A 21,885-nucleotide genomic window follows, 5' to 3' on the forward strand; every position below is an offset into this window, starting at 1 on the left:
GTGCAGGGTAATTTCAGTCTTTGCAGTTGCCTTCATCTATCCAGGGAGTGTAGTGATAAAACTTTTTTTCTTTTCTCACCTTGATTATAGTTCCACCTCCATTTTTACTGTATAGTATCTTAGCTTTTCTACCATACAAGCAGCAAAGAAGCAAGCAATTCTGATCAATAATCTTTCTGTTCCCACAGGCAGAGATGAAGAACTTGTTCCTTCTGCTCATGCTAGCAATGACCCCACCTTCTGTGTTTTCAGTAAGTAAAAGCTCTTCTGAACACCGTTACAGAAAATGACAGATAATACTGTTAAGGACTGTCGACATCTGTAACTCAAGTATTTTGTAGTATTTTAGCCCTGAAAGGGCTAAAGAGTTCAAGTCATCAGACCTGCTGTGGTATATGTTATGAAAAGTCTAACATGGCAATTAAATAACAAAATTCTGGTAGCGCCTTTGGCTCTAAGGGTGTATCTGCAAAGCAGTCATTGCGCTGTCCTGCTTTGAAGCTACAGAGAATTGTCACTTGGAGTAAAAGAATGAATCTTTGGTTAGCTGTTTTTTTTTCTTGTCTTTGGTCTTGGTGGTCTAAGCCATATGGTTTAGCTTTACTGGGGGAAGTAATCTTTGTTAAGCAAATCTGATATTGTCAGAAAAAGAACACAGCTGGGATTCCTCTTCCTTTCTGAGAGAGAAGTAGGGTCTTTCTGAAGTAAATGCAGCTTGAGAACAGCTTCTGTGAGTTTAACTTCAATTATATTAATGAGTTGGACACCTGAGGTAAAAGGTGACCTGCTGAGTAGAGTGGATGTGTTAGCAAAGGAAGATGTGATATGTTTGTTAGGTGTAAAGGAACGGGGTGGGGGGAGGTAATTATCACCTGGACTAAGTGTTTTGTGGGAGTAGTGAGGAATTATAAACATGCCATTAAAATTAATGAGTCCATAACTTTTAATCTCTAGTTCGATTATGAATTTCTGTTCCCAGATTCAGCATTTGCAAATGCTTTCTAGGCCTTCTTTGAAGATCAGGGCTGAGAGGCCAGAAATCAAGCTGAGTGTGTTAGTTGTCATAGATTTCCTGTCTTACAGATGGAAATATGCTTAAATGAGATCTTGCTATTTCGCATCTAACAGAAGGCAGTGCTGTATGTTAAAAGAACCAGAAACAGGTGAACAGATAAAATGAATATACTGTATTCTATCTCTAACCTGGTAATTTTTTGGAAGGGAAACGACCGAAACACCCTGCAGTTGCGAAGGCTGGCATTTCTCTGTAGCATTAGACTCTGTCCCCTGCCTGCAATCAGTAGCTCCCCTTGAAGGCATGCTGAATGAAGGGAGAAGGTTTTGCTTGGCCACCATTTAATTTCAGTTTCCCTGACATGCTGGATCTGTCCAAGCCTTGAGGAAGCAGGAGGATCCAGCAGCACTGAGGTACTCTGCTGTGGTAATTCCCCATTTTTTTTCTGGGAGGAAAGAGAGAAATGGTGTTGGTTTCATATGGGCCATTCCTTACCAGATGCTAATGCAAGTAGGCTGAACCATAGCAAGAGATGGTCAGCTCGTGAGAGCTGGAGCTGGCAGGACCGATTGTAGCAGTGGCAACTCAAGTCTGCTAGATCAGGCCAAAAGAGTAGTGGAGCTGCCTGAGCTCCCACAGGTGGGACAGCTCTGGAGAAGCAGTGCCTGTATGCCTGTGTTTCACTGCTGCAGGAGTGGTAGCCCTGCTGCTATGAATGCCAATTTTGTACATATTTGGTGGGAGAAAGGAAGGGAAGAAGGGGGTGAGACTGAAAATTGAGGCAGGGAATACTGCATGGTGGGAAAATAAGTTGAAGAATTGCTTGCCATAAGTTGGAGAATTGCCACGCCATTCTCTACACCTTTATAGCTTCACCTGAGATGGCAGGGTTATTGAAAAATAACTTTAATCCATGTCACATAGCATCGAAAAGGTCCCTTGCCTGTGCTGTTCTTTTGTAATTCCCAGTGGCAGAGGTATAAGAGATTGTCAGGTGGCGTGGTGCACTTCCCCACACTGAAGAAGAAACGCTTCCTTTAATGTATACTAGCATATCTCTAAGAAATTGAGGCTCTGTCACTTTAACCGTGGGTCAGGGTTTAACCCCAGCTGGCAACTAAGCCTAAAAGTGAGAAAACTCGTGGGTTGAGATAAACACAATTTAATAAGTAAAGCAAAAGCAAGCAAAGTAAACCAAGGAATTCATTCACTCCTTCCCATCTGCAGGCAGGTGCTCAGCCATCTCCAGGAAAGCGGGGCTCCACCACGTGTGACAGTTACTTGGGAAGACAAGCGCCATCACTCCAAATGTCCCCCCTTCCTCCTTGTTCCCCCAACATGTGGAGCATGATGTCATATGGTGTGGGACATCCCTTGGGTCACCTGGGGTCAGCTGTCCCAGCCATGCCTCCTCCCAACTCCCTGTGCACCCCCAGCCTCCTCGCTGGTGGGGTGGGGTGAGAGGCAGAAAAGGCCTTGACTCTGTGTCAGCACTGCTCAGCAGGAACGACAACATCCCCATGTTATCGACACTGGTTCCAGTCCAAATCCAGACCATCAACCCAGACCAGCTGCCGTGAAGAAAATTAACTCTATTCCAGCCAAAGCCAGCACACTGTGCTAAATATTAGATCCAGAGCAGCCTTGCAGCTGAGACAGCAGCAATTGTTTTGATTTTGGTATCAAATGAGCTGGCAGTATAGCAGCACGTGGGTAGAAAGGTGGGTCACCTCCAGCTGTACAGTGAATAGCGCACACCCAGGAAGAGGAGGGTGGTGGTAGAACAAAAAACAGCAGAAAAGGCACAGGCTAGCCTGTGTGGGTTTTATTCCAGAATGAACTGCTTACCTCTTAGATCTGTCCTGTTCACTGCTGCAAATAATGATTGGACACCTGTGTCCCAGGAGCAGGAAACCATGAACTTGCAAGCACACAGACTGATGGTGCTAATAGGAGTACAGTTATAAACGTGTGAACTGCAGGCTTACACTGCAGCATGGAGATGGGTCTAAAGGGATTCAGGTCTGCTTGTGATTAAAGGGTGTAGATTAATGCCTGCTGTTTTTCACCTCTTCTACTTTCAGAGTGGAGAGGCTGAATGTCTTTTTACTTTATTGATTGTAAGGCTAGGGAAAGGAGCGAGCAGAATAAGGGCAGAAATGTTGATGGGGCCAAGACTTTAAGAGCAGCTGAGGCTATTACCTACATCTTTCTGCTTGCAGTCTGGTAGTGGCTGGCTGATCTGCCAGACATGGCTAGCAGCATTAAGGAGCATGAGAGGGACTTCTGCTAGTCAAAGCCGCTGGCTGGTGAGAATTGCCTGCCCAGTGCTCTATCCTCAGTGGGACCCGCTTTACTCTTCTTCCTGTCTTTCCTGCTAGAATATGGAGAGGGTCCTACCATACAGCACCTGTGGTGTCTGTCCCTTTTCACCAGGCTTTGAAGGATCTGGAAAAGTAGGTCACCCATTACTTGTAGCTACTTTATAGTTTGCACTGCAGTAGTACTGGAAACTACACGTGGACAGTCAGGAGGAGTTGTGTTTAGGGGCTATGCAAACAGAAAACAGAGATCTCTCTCCATCTTACATACGGATGTCTCTCCGTCTTATACCCTAGCTGTTAATGTAGAACTGAGACAGAAGAGTCTAGTGCAATTTCAGGCCATCCTGTCATTGCTGCTAGGAAGTTTATGAACAGTGGTAATGGAAAATTTATTTGTGTTTTTGTCATGACTCCTCCTGTGTTTTCAGAGAAGAATGAAATTATGGTAAAACTGCCTGAGCCCTGCCCGTTACTGCTACTGCTGATAGAACAGTGCTTCTGGTGATTCTGGTGATTTAGACAAAATAAATTCTGAAGGTTTCCCATGTGAACAACTCTTCTGTTATTGTTGTGTGCACGTAACTGGCGTGATTGTGTGTGTATTGTATGCTTTGGCATTGCTTTATGTTTAGTAAACATGACATTCACCAGATATCGCTCTGATTCAATTGCTTTTCTACAAGTGTGATTTCATGTTGGCAAACTTTTGCATCTGGAATTCCTTCGTTCCAGATTGGAAATGTCTTATCTGCCCATACCGTGGGACTATTTTAAAGAAAAGCTGCTCATCAGGAGAAGAGTTTTATTTAATCTTTTATGATCTGTAGGCATTAGCTAATAGATCATGTTCAATGCTTGTATTTGCTCCTAGTTTGTACTGCAGGTGTGCTTGAGGCTGGTCTGAGGCTTGGCTGAAAATCATATTCAAATACATTTCACCTGGACAGTATTGCTTTCTGTGGGTCTGCGTTTCTGGGTTAAAATGCTTGTTTTAATTTCTTCCAAAGAAATGAATATTGTTATTGTTTAAATACTGTTAATCTATTGACTAAACTTCTAAAACCCTTAACCAGATCTGACAGAAAGGGCAGAAGGACCTCAAAGTTAAGGTCATACAGAAACAGTGAAAATTACTGTGAGGAGGAAGGAAGAGAAGGGGATTTTATTAATGTTCCCATTGAGGGAAAGGTAGAAAAAGTGCACAAGAATAATTGTACTGGGTAGGGCTGGTTCATTTTGCCTTATATCCTATCTCCAGCTATGTCACAAACACAAGTCTTGTCTCTTGTGTCACAAACACAAGTCTAGAAAAAACGCATAAAAAGATGTACATAAGTACATTTCCCCCGATATCCTTCCAGTCTCAGTCACCTGTAGTTGATGAACCCTTTGAGCTGGAAACATCTTTCCTTCTTTTCCCTGAATTTGATCAGCGCCGCCTTGAAACCACACAGACTGCTAGCATCACAGCATTTCTATCATTACACCAAGATCCTGCTCTTGAGTGGTGAAGATCAGTTCATATATAATAATTTTATTTGTTAGGTTAGGATTTGTGCTCTCTCCTGTGCCATCACTTAAGTTACGTGAAATCTCAACTGCCATTTTAGTGACAAGTCACTTTATAAGCATAATGTCTTTCCAAAGTCCTTTGCAGTCTGTCTCATCAGCTGCCTTCGTTACTTCTGCGTTTTTGGTGTAACTTATAACTGTGTTGAGCAGTTCAGATTCCTTCAGAATTCTGCTGTTAATGTCAATTCTTGCAGTAGATGGAGATTTTACTCCTAGCTTTGTTTTTGTCTTTGGGCCACCCACTCATCATCCATGCAAGGACTTTCCTTCTGGCTGCTTAGCTTCTATCAAAGCTTTAGGTGAAGGATTTTGTTGAAAGCTTTTTGGAAGTCTGAGTGTATCAGACTTGTTGACATGTTTGTGAATCTCTCGAAGAACTGCAGTAGTCTTAGAAGGATTTGTCTTTAAAAAAAGCCTTGTTGACTTTTTCCCAAATACACTGTATTTATGCAGGTGCCTGCTAATTCTGTTCTTTGTTAAAATTTCTGTTAATTTATCTGTAGATGTCAGGTTTACACTATGTGGGTGTACAGTTCCTTGGTTCCCCTGGGATCCTTTTGTAAACCGGTGTCAGATTTTCCGCTTTCCAATAATCAGATGCCAAAGTGGTTGTAGCTGAGAGGGTTGTCTGCTAGCATGTAACAGTTTATCCATTTCAACCTTCAGTTCCTGTTAGGTCCCTTGGATAAACAACTTCTGGTGACTTCATACTGTGGTTTTGTCCATTTTTTCCAAATAAGGTTGGGGTCATAAAGTTTTCTCACAATCCCCCTCTTTGTGGAGTTTTCTGAATGTCCCCAGTCTCTTCCACAAGGATTCCAAGAATTGATTTGACTTCTCTACAATGCCTGCATCTTTTTAGAGAGCTCTTTTTATACTCTAGTCAGCTCCTGGCCACCCAGAGTTTCTGGAAGGCTTTCCATTTCTGAAAAGTAGCTTATCTGCTCTGCCCGCTAGCTGGCAAGCCACCACAGCCCCGTGGGGCAGCCTGTACCTGGCTCTGCAGTAGGTGAAGCACGCACCACGTCCTGCCCAGCTGACAGGAAAACAGGGGATGTGGAAGCACTTGGGTGTGTGGTGGGACAGCCCATAAGGAGGTAGAAGAGTGAGGAGTTCTGGGGGGAGGTGAACACAGGGAACGTGGAAAAGAGTTGGAAACAACGAGGGAGTGGATTAAGTGATGTAGGGAAAACCTGAAGTGTTCTGGGGAGCTGAAGATGTAAGGGAAATGATGGATTTTAGTGGGTTTGTTAGAATGGTGTTCTAACAAGCCATGCCTAGGGTGGTAGAGGGGAATGAATGGAGATATACACAGTGAGTGGAAAAACCACAGGCCATTAAAACTAATGAAGCCTTGGGTTTTTTCCTCCTCTTTGTGAAGCAGTTTGTCTTAATAAGATACTCTCTTCTTCTGTACCATTTTGTGTTTCGCTTCCTGCTGTCACCATCTTGTTCACTTTCATTCTTGTTTTTCTCGTTTTGCTCAAATGCAAGTCTTTGCTTATTCATTATTCATAAAAATGGTACTTGGCATTCTTCACCTTCAAAGCTCTTTGCAAGCCTGCTGTGTCTGAGCCAAGATCAGTGGTTAAGATTGAATTATAAAAATGCTTTTCTGATGTGGGTCTGATTAATTTGCTTATTTTTGTTGCATTTTCAGCTAATAGCATAGCTGGTTGCAAATGGATTTACCTTGAAAATGCATCTATTGGAATAGTAGCTTCTATCTACATTATAAATATGTGAGATAACACTGAGTGTTTTCAGCTCCCTTTCAATTAAATGTGAGCGTTGAACGCCACGTCTTGCAGGGCTTAGCTATATGGAAACATAGGTAATCATCATTGTAGTACTGGGTAGGTCTTCTGGATATAGGAAGAAGGAGGAAATGGTTCATGTCCTGAAAAGAACATGGCCTAAGAGTACGCTCCACATGGGTTGTTTTTGCCAGTGCCCTGATGGCACTACTAGGCTATACCATCCCTGGCTGTCCTCACCCCACCCTGCCCGCAGCCCAGGACCCCATTGCAGCCGCCCAGGGCTGTCGGCCCCTGCCCCATCAATGCTGCAGCAGGGCTGGTCTCCAGCTCCCCACAGTCTGCCCTGCCGTGAGCCCTGATGAGCCAGGCCCACTTGTGCTCCCGTGTCTTGGCCTGGCTTTGGCTGGAGGTACCCAATTCCTGGGTCTAGGTCTGCCCCCAGCCTGCCCTGCTCCCTGGCTTGCCCTCCTTCCCCAGGAGAGCCCCATGCCTCCAGCCCACAGGGAACAGCCAGCCCTTGAGGCACCTTGACAGTTCCCCCCCCCCCCAACTTCTCTAAGCAATTAACTTTCCCCTGAGCAATTACAATTCAAACTTAGCAAAGCTGCATTTTTCACTGGAGACTTACATGCCAAGACTTTGGCAATGAAACCATTACAGAATAAATGACTGTGGTGATAACTTTCTTCTGTCAAGTGTTCGGTTTTCACCCTCCTTTCATACATGTTTCATCAAGAGGGGGCTACAGTTTAGGGGTGTGTCAAAATAAACATTAGGTCAGAAACCATAAACCTTGGAAAGCAGATATTTATAAAATAAAAGGATCTAGCATTATTTGAGAAATACTAAGAAAGGTTAAAGAGAAAGTCTGATTTTTACTATAGTTTTAAGCTGCATAAACACTGCATGAAATAACAATAACACCTGGGGACTCAACCTCACATTTCTCATCATTGACAGCGATGCCTATTTTCAGTGGGTAACAACTATATGGGCCTTTGAAGTCAATTTCCAATGTCAAGGATTTCCCACTGTGTCCTCGGTGTTGACACCGAGATTTGTATCAGATCTGAATGGATTCTTGTAACTGTGGGATGCAGCTCAAGAAATCACAGCAAAAACTTTTCAGTGTCCAAAAAGGTGCTTCAGTTGCAGATCAATGGACCAAAGCTATGTGACCTGCTGAGCTAAAAGCAAGCACTAGCATTGTCCAAAGCCTCACAGGCATAGCGTGGATATCAGTAACAGTGTGCTTTGAGCAGCAACTGTTGGACTGGTATAACATGACATTTCGTTGCTGCTTCTCAGTCTGGAAAGGCAGCGCAAAGTATCACAGAACAATTCAGGTTGACTACCTCGAGGCCCTCAAAGGTGCCCCAGGAGTAAGGGAAACACTAGGGGTAAGGACTTGGCTGGGATTTAGGTTGTTTGGACTTGTGACTGCAGGCCTTCACTGCTCACTTTGGTCTGAATGGTAAATTGATGTTTGCTTTGATAGCTTGCTTGAATTTGAGTTGCAACAAGGCACTAGGAAATTATTCATGCTGAAGTGGTAGTCCACATTTAGTTATATGAACTTGGTGGATCGCTCCATGCCTGCAGTGCATCTGTCTGAGAAGCACAGTCCTCTTCTCATGCATAGTTTCCTATCCATCTCATCAGACTGAGAAGTCTTTCAAGGACCCTTTTAAAAATGTTCCTACACACTGCTAACGTTTTCTGTCCTTCTGAGTCAAGTCCCATTCATTACTCCTCTTCCAGTGCAAGTTTCATATACAGAAATAAATATTATATGGTATGTGTAATGCTATCTAGGGCCCTTTTATAGAATTCTTTTGTTTGTGTCTGATGCATACTGGAATTGTCTTTAAAGGCAAAGTCTGGAGCTCTAAGTGACTCAGAGGCATAGGTTTTTTACTTGCCAGTTTTATCAGATACAGTTGGCCTGATAACAGCAGGTGCTGCAACTACATCAGCAATGCATCTATCTAGGAATTGATGAAAGCAATGCAGTGTTCATAAAAATGAAATCACTGGCCTTCTAAACTTTTATACCACAGCAGCCTGTTTACCAATGCGTGCTGAGAGCATGTGGTGCCAGGGTCACGTGCATCATCAATATCCCCAGAAGGTATGCACTCCTGTTGCCTCAACAGGCAATAAAACAAGATAGAGCATTTGGGCATTAACTGACTGTCCGTTCTGGAGTTCTTAGAAGTCAAGAGACATGGTTGTATGCTTTCTCTGGCTTTTCCTGAAACAGTAAAATATATACCTATGGCAGATAAAGGAACTGCATTCTTGTACGCGTGCTAGGCTGAAGCAAGGAGGGGAATGGAGCTGAATGAATTGGTAACAGCGATGAAGTTTGTAGATTTTTAGTTCTGGGGCCCAGAAGGGACTGGGAATGTAGTCATCCTAGCTGACAACAGATAAAAACATTCCATAGTCTGAAGAGAGCAGAAAGAGGTTTTTGGAACAGAAACTAGCTGATAGCATCTAAAAACATCCTGTTATCAGATTATGTAAGAATAGATTTCTTATTTGTTATAAATATGCAGCTTTATATTTGCCTGCATACACATGCATGCAATTACTGAAGTAATGAGGGCTCTGCACAGATTTCTGAATGTTGGGAGTTTGGCCCCTGTTAAAATGTTTCTCTAACACTGTGCAGCTCTGGGAGGATTCTTCTGGCTCATGCTCCTTTTGGGGTATACGTAAATGGAGTGATACTGAGAAAATGAGTGTTCCTGCACTCTGCAGATGCTTAAACCTTACAACAAAGAGTCCCTGCAGATTTTGCTCTCTATAGAAGGAATAAAGAATGCTACTTCTGTAGGAGGGATGTTGGAATATTTATCAGGTTGGTCTGTGTGTCAGGGAAGGGCTTTCTATCCTAATTGCCTTCCAGTAGTCTGACTTTCCAATGGTCTTCCTTTGGATTTTTATCTACATGTTTTCTCCCTTATGCTGACTGAAAGGTCCCTTGTTTCCAGGGTGAGCTAATACTGCTTCTAAGTCAGTCAGTTGATATAGACTGCAGAGAAACAGAGTGGTAGCATGTTTCATTCTTTTGAGAGTAAGGGAGGGGGGATTACAGGGGGAAGAATTAGGTGTTTGAAAGAAAAACTTGGGAAAATAAGATTCCTTGCTGAAAGCCAGAACTTTATTGATGGGATTACTCCCAGAAAGGAGAATGCAGAAGACAAACACTGAACTCAATATCTGGAATGGAAGAGTGGGAGAAGGGTTTGGCAAGGGGTCAGGGAGATGTTGACTTGGCAGAGAGGAGGTATGTAGAAGTGGCTGTAACTTGGGTAGTGCCATCGAGTGAGCAGGATGAAGGCAAGCAGAGTTAGTCTGAACCAGAAAACTTGTCCTGAAGGATTTTTCTAGCAGAGGTATTAGAAAGAATTGCACAAAACTTGCATGAAGGAAAGTAAATAGCGTGGGCTAGGAAGAAAGTGCTTCATATTAGAGCAATGTAGGTAATAGGCAGGAAGAATTTGGGGTGACTCTGCAGTTAGTTGTGGGTGATTTAGCAGTAAGTGCATAAATAGGATTGACTAATATCTCTGACTGTTACTCTGCCAGCAGCAGGAGATTATTCCTTAAAAGAGGGTGAAAGAGAGAAACAAGACTGGAACTCAGGGATTTATGGTCAGGCAGGGAGTATGTGTAGAAATTTACAAAAACTGTTTAAATGACAAGGGAGGATTAACCTGTGCATCTTGCCTGAGTTGGATTCACTGGATAATTTATTAGGCTGGCTCCTATTTCTAGCAGAGACCTGGATGTCTTATGTAAAAGCAGTTATCAGTTGACTGAAATGAAAATTATGCTTTTAAAGTGAGGAGCTTGTGCCTTCTCTGCATGCCTTGGAAAGTGACCTGGGAAGGTGGAAAGTGCTTGCTGAGTAGCTTAATATCCTGGCTATGGTGAAATGCTCTATTTCTAGGATGATCTTCCACTCCAGCAGAAAACCCTTACGGTGTCACTTACTAGCTGGGTAATCATCAGGGAGCAGCTTACATGGGGATGCAGGAGGGACAATGGGAAGGAATGGAAACAGAGCATGAGCAGGGAAACATAGAGGATGGGAACGTGGGGTGCTGTGTTCAAGTGAAAAGGGGCTGTGTGAAACTAGAGGATGGATTGGGACCCAGACCCAGAGGTCACATAGATTTGGTGGGATACCGTGTGTGTGGAAGGGAATTAGACTACATCTCAATAATTTTTTACTTTTTGTTTCTCTGCCTGGCCACTCTTCATTACCCCCAATGGCTAAGTGCCCAAATGATATGCATTACCTTTTCAGTTGTATAATATATACATAAACTGCCCTACAAGTGCAGCTGCACAGGAAACCCTGTTTTTACAGCATCACTCCCTATGTAATCCTGCATTTACCTTCTGTTCCCAAGCAGAATGAATCCTGTTGCATCTTGCAATTTTTTTTTTTTCAGGATGTTGCTAGTCTTCCCGGTAACCCCCCATGTCCTGCTGTATGTGAATCCCATCAGCTACAGTAGGCCCTCTTTTCCTGAAAATACATTATTTCATGTGCTTCTAAAACAATGTGGTTTTTTGGTTCCATCGCACTTGTAAATTCTTGTCTGTATTATCATGCTTATTTCTCTTAATGTCAGTATCCATTCAGGCTTTCTAAACACAAAATTAATTAAGGCTGTAGCTAAAGATGTCCCAGACCTTGACCTCATCGTTGGAAACGGTTGGGTAGGGGGGAAAAATGTCTATATATGGTATTTTGTCGCAGGAAAAAGCGTATTCTGTGCGTTTCCTTACCGCTTCCTTTATTTCCCTTAAGTATCTGGCTTGAAACCAGGGATTTAGGATTAATTGGCTCTGTTGATCTTGTGTGGAGTGGCAGTGCTCATAGTCCCTCTAGTAATGATTTGCCTTTGCTGCCTTGCTGAGAGGGAGATGTTATCCTCTTTCAGATAGTTATTGAAAAGCGCTGAGATTCTGTGAATAGACAAACAACAACAGTTTAAGGGAGATTATAAAGCTGTATGTGCTATATGGCTTCAGGAAGCTAATACTCCTAGATATTAGAGGCTTGACGTTTCTGATGTATTATCCTCTGCCACTTTTCATACGAGGAATACAGCCCAGCAAGACAGCCTCTTTTGCAAGAGAACACATAGCTCTGTTTCATGTTCATTGTTTTTTTTTTCCTGTGTTGCCATGTCTATTTGATATGTCTGTGGGGTTTGTTATTCACAGGGCCTCCAGATGAAACGGCAGGTTGATGTCTGGGGGAGCTGGGGTGAATGGGGCAGGTGCAGTCGGAGCTGTGGCGGTGGAGTCAGCTTTCGGCAACGGCGCTGCTATTCCCAAGGGTGAGGGTTAACCTCCTTTTTCTTTAAATGTGTTTTCCTGTTACTGAGCTCCTGCACTTTTGTTCCAATATATATCCAGAACAAAAATAACCTCGTGTTTGATTCCAGGGGAATAAGTTACCTGAGTCCACTTTGAGATGATCCTCAGCTTCAGTCTCATTACTACTGTTTTGAATAGTGCTCTCTTCAGCACATCCTTGTTTGGCTCCTTTGCTAGAGCACAGTGGTTCCTCTGTGAGATCTGAGGCTGTGCAGTCGGGTGATTGGTATGGCAGCAGTTGTTCAATCAGATCTAGCGGGGCAGGCCTGGGGGAGAACGGAGGACAGCCCAGAGCAGTAAGGTTCTCTCCCAAGAGCTGGTGACTGTGCCAAGATTTTCTCAGGCTTATGATTCCCAGGAAGGTAAATTACCCCAGAAGATACTGAAGAGTGGTGTTGGCTCAAGCAGTGGTAATGCTGTGCCATCTCATTTGCAGCTGGGTTAGACGCAGTGAGGATGATGACTGGGACTGCACCTGTTGGGAATGATGTACCCGAGAGATCTTGTTGTGGATAAAAACAAAGAAAAGGAATAAAAAAAGCCAGATTCTCATTAATATCCTAAAAAACCCCAGCCTCTTTATGTTTAGAGAAATGAGAGGGGTTTTTTAATAGAATCCCGAGTTATGGAGCACTGCTTCCTCCCACCCGGAATAAAGAAGGGTCTCTTTTGAAGGCTGCCCATTATGTACCCATTATATACCTGTGTGTTATGCCAGAATCCTTGGGGGTCTGTCTCTCTGTTTTAGGAATGCTGAGATATTAGTCACCAGTTGGCTTTTTAGATCTCTTTCCTCCATAACTGTTACTCTCCATAATTCTCAGCCGGAGTAATTTGACTGGAATGAGGGTGTTGCACGCTTTTCCATAGGCACGTTTAGCTCTTTCTACTAGTGGGCCTAGCGTGCACATGAACAGCATGATAGATGATGTGCGTACCTATTTTAAATTGGCCACTACCCTCCTGCTGCTCATAACGTGTTTCTGGTTCTGGTACGGACACCTTGACTGTTTGCTGGTGGACAAAGGACTAAAAGCCCTGCTTCTGTTTTTTTAGTTGAAACATGGCCTTGAAGAGCTATACAGCAATTGTTCGTGGTGTACATCTCATGCATGCCAGAATGCAAACCCTAGCAGAAAATGGCACTAGAAGATGCCAGCTTGCTTTCATGGAAAAGTGCATTTTAGTTTGATGTTTCAGAAAACTGAGTAGGGTAATATGCCTGATGTGAAGGTGATTTGTAATGTCAGCCTTGAGATGACTTTTTGGACGTGTATTCTTCAGACAGCTTCATGCTGGTTTTCTGTCTTTCAGGAAAGAAGGTGCTTCCAGTTGTGTTGGACCAACTCGAAGCTATCAGTCATGCAACGTTCAGGTACAGTGCTCTGTTTGTGATCTGTTTTTTGATTTTGCTTGCCTGTTGCTCCTTTTCCCCAGACAAACGTCATTCCTGTTCAGAAGTACTATGTCATTATTAGTTTCTCTTTCTCTGGCATCACTGGTGAATGCGGTTCATCAACAGCACCCCTTCCAAAGCATATTGAATTTATGCTCCTGATTTTATATGGGAGCAATAACAAATAAAAAACAATTTTCTGTTGTACACTTAATTTTCCTCCTTTTTATAGTGGCCCAATACAAAAGTTTTCTTCTCCAAACAGAGCTGCCCAGAAGGCTCCCAGGATTTCCGGGCAGAGCAATGTGCAGAGTTCGATGGGACAGAATTCCAAGGAAAGAGATACAAGTGGCTTCCATATTATGGAGGTAATGATAAACATGTAGGGTTACACTTCATCCCTAACTATCAACAGTATGTTCTGAAGTGACTGTAATGTTTTTGACTGTAGTATGCTTATAGGGTACTTCCTTAGCTGCAGTGGTATGGCAGGAGGTGGCATGGAAAAAGTCTTTTTGCCAGCAGCAAAGCATTCTCTCATGAAGACACTGCATGCGTGGGCCAAGAGACAGCTCCCATTGCAGCAATACGGACTTGTCTCTTGCAACAGCCATTCTTTCAGAAACACTGCTCAGGAAAGCTGGAACTGGTCCTAAAGTATTAGAGAAGGAGAAGCTCTGCTGTATTTTTCGATATTGGCAAAAGAATATTAGCAGGGCACAGGAGGAAAAAAATGCATATAATTAATGAGTGCTTCAGAAAATATGGCAACTCTTTCCATCAGCCCATGCTCTCTTGAAGAACCAGCTCACAAGGCAGGTGTAGGAACCAGAGGTCCTTGCTCCAAGCTTTGATATGTTATCATTCACAATGGTTCAACAAATTACAAGGGATTTCAAGATGGATTTAAAGTTTTGTTTGTTGGCTGTTAACAGCTTTCTTGTGTTCTGTACCAGCACTTGTTCTCATTCTAGAAAGCCTTGTACTCCAAGGGAGCAAAGAACAGTCCTACTAAGGAATTATTAAATATCTACCTGGCTCAACATCTCCCCTCCACCACTGGCCAGCAAAGGTGCCTGAGGAAATGGTTGCATACAGTGAGGCTTTACCAGGGTATTTTTCCAGGCCCCAGCAGTTTGTGACCCAGAAATTTCTTCAATATCTGCCACTTAACATTAGTCCACCCCACTGTTTCTGCTCCCGTGGTCTAAAACCAGGCTCCTGATGCATTATCAAGTTATCAGCTATACTATGGAATGTTTATTTTTTCTCTCCTACCAGCGCCTAACAAGTGTGAGTTAAACTGTATTCCTAAGGGAGAAAACTTCTACTACAGGCACAAGGAAGCAGTGGTAGATGGGACTACCTGTGAACCTGGCAAGCGGGACGTCTGTGTAGAAGGAGCTTGTCAGGTTAGTCGTCTTGGTGCTTCCTTCATTTACCATTGTGGCTGTCAGTCTTTTTGTTGCCTCCCTTTGTTCTGCTTAGCCTTTCATAATAGCACCAGGAAAGGAGAACAATTCTGTTTCCAAGGTGCTGAGGAGCATGTGGACAGCATTTATCTATCTGTCTCTGAATGTGAAATAGAAGATGCCAACTCTGTCCTTTCTCTGACACCTCCTTCCCTGCCCTACCCTGACTTCCCAGACTCCCTAGATTCAGGCTTTCTCGTTAGATCAGTCCAGCATTTGGCCATTTTTTCTTTCTTTCCTCTGTCATGATGGTTTATTCATATCAATGCTCCTGTGCTCTGATAGGCCGTTGGCTGTGATAACATGCTGGAATCTGCCAAGAAGGAGGACAAGTGCCTGCAGTGTGGAGGAGATGGCAGCACCTGCTACAGTGTGAAGGGCACTTTTGATGTGTCCAACCTCCCCAAAGGTACAAATGATACAGGTAGTTTGGGCAGGTGAGAAGGGGAGAGTTAAACCTAAACTCAAGCTCCTGAAAGGGCTGGTGGAGACACCTGCTCACATGATTGTTGTAAGCAGTCTTGGTTGTTCACTTGAAATGTCTGTGTTGCATGTGGCTTTTCAACTGCTTTAGCATCAGAAAATCTATTGTATTCATGGCCTTATCATGGGAATCACTTCCTTAGTCTCAGTACAGCCGGATGTACTTACCATGCTGCTGGTGTCTTTCCCTGCTTAGTCTTTAGCAGGTGCTGTAAATGCACCATATGAATATAGTTATATACCTCCTTCGTAACACTGCTCACCTGTCCAGTGTCTTGACAGCCCCACCAGGATTGGTGCATGGCTAGAAATGGGACTGCATCTTCTGCATTTGGCCAATTTTGAGTTGTTTCAAGATAACAACTGCAACCGTGGTCAAATCTCCCTGTGTTGAGCTCCAGCATGGTACTGGCTGAAATTCCAGATATTTTAAAATCTAAAAAATGGACATTGCACTGACCCCTGTGCTTACTTTTCTGAGGTATGGTTGGAACTTCTTACATAGGGACTGATCTGTGCATAGTTCTGGGTGAAGCTATTCAGAATGCAGGTAAAATGACAGCTGAAATGCATCAAGCCACCATCAAAAAGCTCATCCAGTTATTCAGGCACCAATAAAACCAGGAACATCTTTGGCACAGAAGAGTGACTCTGTGGCATCCACTGACAGATATTGAATAATCCCCTTGCTTTTTTTTTTTTTTTTAAGGGTACAATCAAATCTTCATCATCCCTGTGGGAGCCACAAGCATCCAAATTAAGGAGATTATGCCCAGCAGGAACTTTCTGGGTAAGACTGATGTCAGAACTTGTGTTTCAGTCCATTTGGATTCCAGCCATTGTGTTAAAATTTGGTTTTCAGGTATACCGGGCTTTGGAATGTTTACCTTGAGGGCTTCATATGGCAGAGGGAAAAACTCTGAAAATCAGAATCTGAATATTGAGTATCCTTGAAGTGTTAGTAATACCCAACTCTGGCCTTCAGGTTTACCTCATTTTCTCTCCTGTGCCAATTTTGCTGTTGGGTGGGAAATAAAAAGACCCAAACCGTGTTCAGGCTTCCTCCCTGGAAAATATATGGCGTCTAGTTGATATAATAAAATTTGGCTATGAGTTCTGCTGTTTGCTTGGTGGATGTAAACCCTAACTCCTAGTGTTACCCAAAAATTTGGGATGGGCTTCTTTTCCCCATAGATACATTTTGGGTATTTGTCTGTACAACCTCAAGCCCTGGTCAAGCTGCAGAGGGCAAAAAGGAGGGGGAAATGTCCTCACCTAACTTTCTAGGCAGGACTGAGGAAATTCCAGTGGAGAAAAATACTCTTCTGCTTGCTGAGTCTTCCATTGCCCAATACTTTGGACAAATCAGTCTGGTCATTTTTCTTTGTAAAAAAGAGGCTGCGGCACCAAAGTCTCAGCCTTATGAATAGAATGTTTGATGAACAAGATACTGGTATAGAGGTACCGGGGTGTAAATCCCACATCTTAATGGCAAGTGGGACATTGCCTGACATAGGCTGTGCCTCAGTGACTAGCAGTGGGAAATGCAGAGGCAGGGCTGGGATATCCTGGAGGCATTTGGCTGTACAGCAAAAAAGTGCTTGGTCTGCAGCAAAGCTGGTAAGAACCGCTCTGAGCATGGAGCGGATTCTGGCAAGAGAGCATTACAGGGGGGACAGCACTGTTGGAGGATGATGGTCTCATTTTTTTGCCACACCTGCAATGCAGCATGAGCAGAAATAGGACCATGCCTGTTGAGTTCTTACGGTCCTCTTTTGATGTGTGAATTTATGCTGTGTTGGCAGATGCTGCCATATTAGATTGTCACCACACTTAAAGGGTTATAATATTGATGTAAAGGAGCTGGGGTCCAAATGGTGGAGCTGAGAGCTCTGTGAATTGTCAATATCCTGACAGTCTAGAGCAGGCCCTGTCTTGTGGTATATGCAGCCAGGTGTCAGGTCACATGTGTGTTAATTTACTGCATTTTCTCTGGCCCGTGGGTTTGTCCAGCTGTCAAGAACGTGCAAGGGGAGTACTATCTGAACGGGCACTGGACAATTGATTTCAGCCGAGCCCTGCACATAGCTAGCACGGTTATGCACTATGACCGTGGCTCAGAGGGTGATTTGGCCCCAGAGCTCCTCCATGCCAGGGGGCCCACCACAGAACCCCTCATCATTGAGGTAAGTGGCTCTGCCTGCCCACCACTGATGCTTTTGTTCTCTCGCTTTGTGTAGCAGCCCTCACTTTGTGCAGTGGGAATGCATTGGTGGGGACCGCATGGGGAAGACTGGAGAAGTGATAGGGGCCCCAGGGGGGTCTAGTTCTGTTGCCTTGAAAGAAGCAGGGCAAGGCTTGGTGTTGGCTTCCTGCCTATTCCTTTAAGGGAAAGTCGAGTCAGCACCAAATGGGGTTGGGGCAAAGAGAGGCTGTAGGGCACTGCTTGTTATAGTGTATTGCAGGCCAGGCAAGGTACTTACTGTTACAGGAGCAGCTGGATCTTCTGTCTGTGAGAGGGATGAATGCACCTTCTCTGAAAAATAATGCTCTCTAGAGTAGCATAGAAGGCAAGGAGAAATGTAGAGTAGAGAATAAGTGCTTCTTGAACAGGAGAGAAGCAGGTCACCTTGAACCCTCAGACATGATGGGAAAATGCTGCTGTTATTTCCCTGACTTTATCCCATGCTTTCACAGCTCATCAGCCAGGAGCCAAACCCAGGAGTACAGTATGAGTACTACCTGCCCATACAAGGACAGGCCTCAGGTTACAGCTGGAGCTATGGTTCCTGGAGTGAGTGCAGCTCTGAGTGTGGAGGAGGTAAGGGGACAAGACCTGGTTTCTGGGCTGGTGTGGGGTTTACACCCACACCCTGAAGACAGTGTGACCTCTGCAGCTGCTTCCCAGCAGCCTCCTCCTGGAAGACACCGTGGGTATCTACAGTGGGCAGCTAAGCTCTTGTCAAGGGAGGGTCACACATGGAGTCACAACAGGACTGTGTCCTATGCCTTGTCTTGTCTTATTTTTCATGTCCTTGTCCTCAGACTTGTTACTAGGACCTGTTGAGGCTCTTCATAGGTAATCTTATTTTTATGTTGTTCTGCTTCCGTTTTTACGTCCTTCTCGGGCCGTTTCAACCACTTAAGAGTTCCTCTCCAAGCTGACCTGGCCTATGTAATTGAGTTGCATCATTCCTCTCTACCATAGCCTGGAATATTCCCTCTCTGCAGAGGGACTGTTAGGTCTCCTGGGGTTTCCCATCATGTTCAGTTTACAAATTCTTCCATAAGCAAAGTTATGATTGTTAAGCTAAAAAAAAAGAACCAACCCTGTCAAACAAAAAAACCCTCCAGCTGAAAGTATGTAGAGTTTCTATCAGCCTCTTCTGGTCTTCTGTGCTGATGGCCATTTCAATAGCTTTTGCCATATTGTGGTTGTTGGAGCTGGTATTGTCTCTGCTGAGCACTCTTATCCTGTAGGAAGCATGGAGAGTTGCATGGTTTTTTGCCCAGTGTCCAAGACTAACGTTCTGGGTCTAACACAAGGCCCCCAGCTCTGCTGCTGTACACTGCACAAGGCACACAGGGTTCCTTGATGAGCAATATATGGATATGGCGTTTCCCTTGTGAGTCACAGTTCACTCAAATAACAGGAAAGTGCTGCTCAGCTACGTGGAACTATTCTGTCTCTCTTTCCCTTCTAGTGGACTCATACTGTGGGGAGGCATAATTCATACATATAGTGACAGAGCAAGAACTGACTTTTCCAGCTTGGCTGGGGCAGGTGTGGATCCTGCATGACTTTAGAAACTTGTCTTGCCAACACCAGTGCATTTAAAACCTAGTCCTGGGTGGCTTGCATTGACCAAGATGCTCTCTTGCTTCTCCTTTAGGTTTCCAATCCCGCTTAGTGTTTTGTACGATAGACAATGAAATTTATCCAGACTATATGTGCAGGAATAAACCACAACCAGACAATAACCGGACATGTGGCCATCAGGCTTGTCCCCAGACAAAACGGTAAGATTTCCTTTCCTCTTCTGGACTCTGACTTCTTCCTTAGGTGCTTTTGGAGCCAGGAAAAAGAACGGCTCTCTTACTACTCCTTCCTGCCAGCATGGTGCTCTCCAAGGAAATGTTTCACTTCTTAGAGAAAGCCCAAGACAGAGGATGGTGATAATACCGCGATGAGCATTTCTGTGTGCACAAGATATGTCCTATGTTCATTTTATAGACCAATTAAACTTGCTTTCCAGCATGTGATTGTGGAAGATAGTCTTCTAGCCCATGTGGGAGACAGGAAACAGATTCTTTGGATTTTGTTGTCTTCAACTGGAGCTGACGAAGACAGAGGAGTAGGTCATTTCTGTGTTCCCAGTGTCCTTGCTCTTAGAAAGGGCTGAATCCTGCAGTCGTTTTGTTCTCCAGGATTTTCAAACCCCTTTACGCAGCCATTTACACTTTGTCCCTTGCTGACATAGCCTTGCAGTTGGCTTCACTTGGCTCTTATATGGGTATCCAGAGCTGTAACCAGAGCCTTAAGTGTGTATCTCACTGCATATCTGATGGGTGTGTGGAGGCCTGTGAGAGTGCTGTTGTGGGTGAGAGGGCACTTGGAAACCTGGGAGCATTTCTGAATACATGGTAGCCTGTAGCTACTTGCTTTAAGTTCTTTAAATCCTTTGTTCTGTGTATAAAGGACTTCTTACATCTATCTACCGCAAGCCTGGAGTCACAGTGGAGCACGGAGCTCTCAGATAAAGAGGTAACAAGGAGGAGGTGGTTACGGAAAGCACAGGAAGGCAGCTGCCCACTGAAGTCTGTGGGGATGTGGGGGCTTTCCTCTTTGGCACTGGTGGTAGCAATGGGTGGTGCTTGGCTTTTGATTCTGGCCAGTGAAAATGATGGTGGAGGGTGCTGGCGGGCAGCTTTGCTTAGGTGGTTGTGCATGCTCCTGGTAACTCAGCTCTTATGGGGCTGAGAAGGGGACAGTTTCTTCATAGCTTTTGGCTGCTTGTCCTGATAATTGTGGGGTTTTTTTCTGGAATCAGGGTAAAGAAGTGAAGGGATGTTCTAGAAGATTTTTGTTTGATTTATTAAGATAAATAAAAGAACAGAAAGAAAAAGAGATCATGGTCGATTGACAGACTGAAACATCGGCCAGGATCCTAGAGTGCCATAGCAAAAGCCTCAGAGTTCCTCAAAAGCTCTTCTTTCTTTGGCATGGGCCCTACAGCAGGCAGAAGACCGCCTATACACTGTGATGAGTACAAGGTTGTGACAGATGCATAACTTAAAATGTACACTGAGGTGTGAGAAGTAAAAAAGTTCAAAACCAAAACACTTGTCCTTTGGCAAACTGCTAATAGCTTAGGACTTGCAATGCTTTGCTCTCTGATGAGGGTCCCAGCCTTATGGTCGACCTTGTCTTACAAAGGAAATTAAACAAGTGTCAGACAAGGTGTCTTGACTCACAATTGAAGGAAGCTGTAGGTGAGCCCACCCAGTTCATACAACCTTTCTAAAACTCTACATTTGCTTTACAGTAGGCAGAATACAGTTTGGGTTTTTTTTATCTCCACTGGAGCTTTTGAAAAGTCTTCATCAATGAATTTGTTTTGAGCCCTGCAACCACATTGCTCTAAGTGCCTTCTACTTGCTGTAGGTGTTCCCTTTCCAAAGGAGACATTTTATAGGAAAAGCCATTTGCTTTGGGGCTGATCTTTGGACCTTTAACAGTAAAGAAGGGTATCTTAAGGAGATGAACATGTCTTCTCCTGGCTGAGTCTGCTGTGGAGTCTCTGGTAGGGTGTGAGTGTCAATTGGCTGGCTGAAACTCAGCTTAGGGGAGATGAGGGCAGACCAGGGAAGCAGCTGGAAGGCTAAGGGAGAAAACATGAACTGCTTTCACACCCTGGCTGGGGCTTACCTGATTGCAAGGGGAGGTAGCAGCTGACCAGCAGATCGCTATGATGCTCCCCCTGCACCACCAGTGCCTTTACGCTGCATGGCACAATGGAGTCGGGAATGAAACGTGTTGTCCCTGAAGCCAGGGCATGTAAGCTGTGCTCCCGGCTACCGGGGCAGCTCTGAGATACAGGAGTGGACTAGGGCAAGGATTTTGGCATCCAAACAGTCAGATTGTTTTGTGGACATTCCCCCTTCCTTTAGCAAGGGTGTATCATTTCTGTGACAGCTTCAGCAACCAAACACAGGACAAAATCTATTTAAAGTTTTTGGGTCTTTTTTGTGTTTTCTGCTGTTAGAGAATTTGGCCCATAGGAGGAACAAACCAGCTTTCTACTGGCTGTCAGCGAAAAGCTCACAGGCACTTCTGAGAGTTCCTGGCATGCTTTGCAGGCAGAGTGAGGTTTTGGCTTGGTTTTACTGTTTCTGATAATGGCTGGAGTGTAATGGGTGATTAGGCTGGTGTGGGTTGCTTTTCTTTTAGCTGATC

The 21,885-nt window shown here is 44.3% G+C and overlaps 1 protein-coding gene across 1 annotated transcript in view; it reads left to right on the forward strand.

The window, feature by feature from the left end:
* The window catches only part of PAPLN (papilin, proteoglycan like sulfated glycoprotein), a 57,336-nt gene that overhangs the window by 11,398 nt on the left and 24,053 nt on the right, over positions 1 to 21,885 (forward strand). Inside the window, exons 2-11 of the mRNA XM_064462398.1 lie at positions 189 to 251; positions 11,922 to 12,037; positions 13,392 to 13,452; positions 13,739 to 13,841; positions 14,755 to 14,885; positions 15,231 to 15,354; positions 16,138 to 16,218; positions 17,442 to 17,614; positions 18,126 to 18,249; positions 19,322 to 19,448. Of these exons, the coding sequence (XP_064318468.1) occupies positions 195 to 251; positions 11,922 to 12,037; positions 13,392 to 13,452; positions 13,739 to 13,841; positions 14,755 to 14,885; positions 15,231 to 15,354; positions 16,138 to 16,218; positions 17,442 to 17,614; positions 18,126 to 18,249; positions 19,322 to 19,448 (1,097 nt within the window). The 5' untranslated portion in view covers positions 189 to 194. The remainder of the gene's footprint in view (positions 1 to 188; positions 252 to 11,921; positions 12,038 to 13,391; positions 13,453 to 13,738; positions 13,842 to 14,754; positions 14,886 to 15,230; positions 15,355 to 16,137; positions 16,219 to 17,441; positions 17,615 to 18,125; positions 18,250 to 19,321; positions 19,449 to 21,885) is intronic.

The sequence above is a fragment of the Phalacrocorax carbo genome, chromosome 10, assembly GCF_963921805.1.
Source record: "Phalacrocorax carbo chromosome 10, bPhaCar2.1, whole genome shotgun sequence".
Classification (NCBI taxonomy): domain Eukaryota; kingdom Metazoa; phylum Chordata; class Aves; order Suliformes; family Phalacrocoracidae; genus Phalacrocorax; species Phalacrocorax carbo.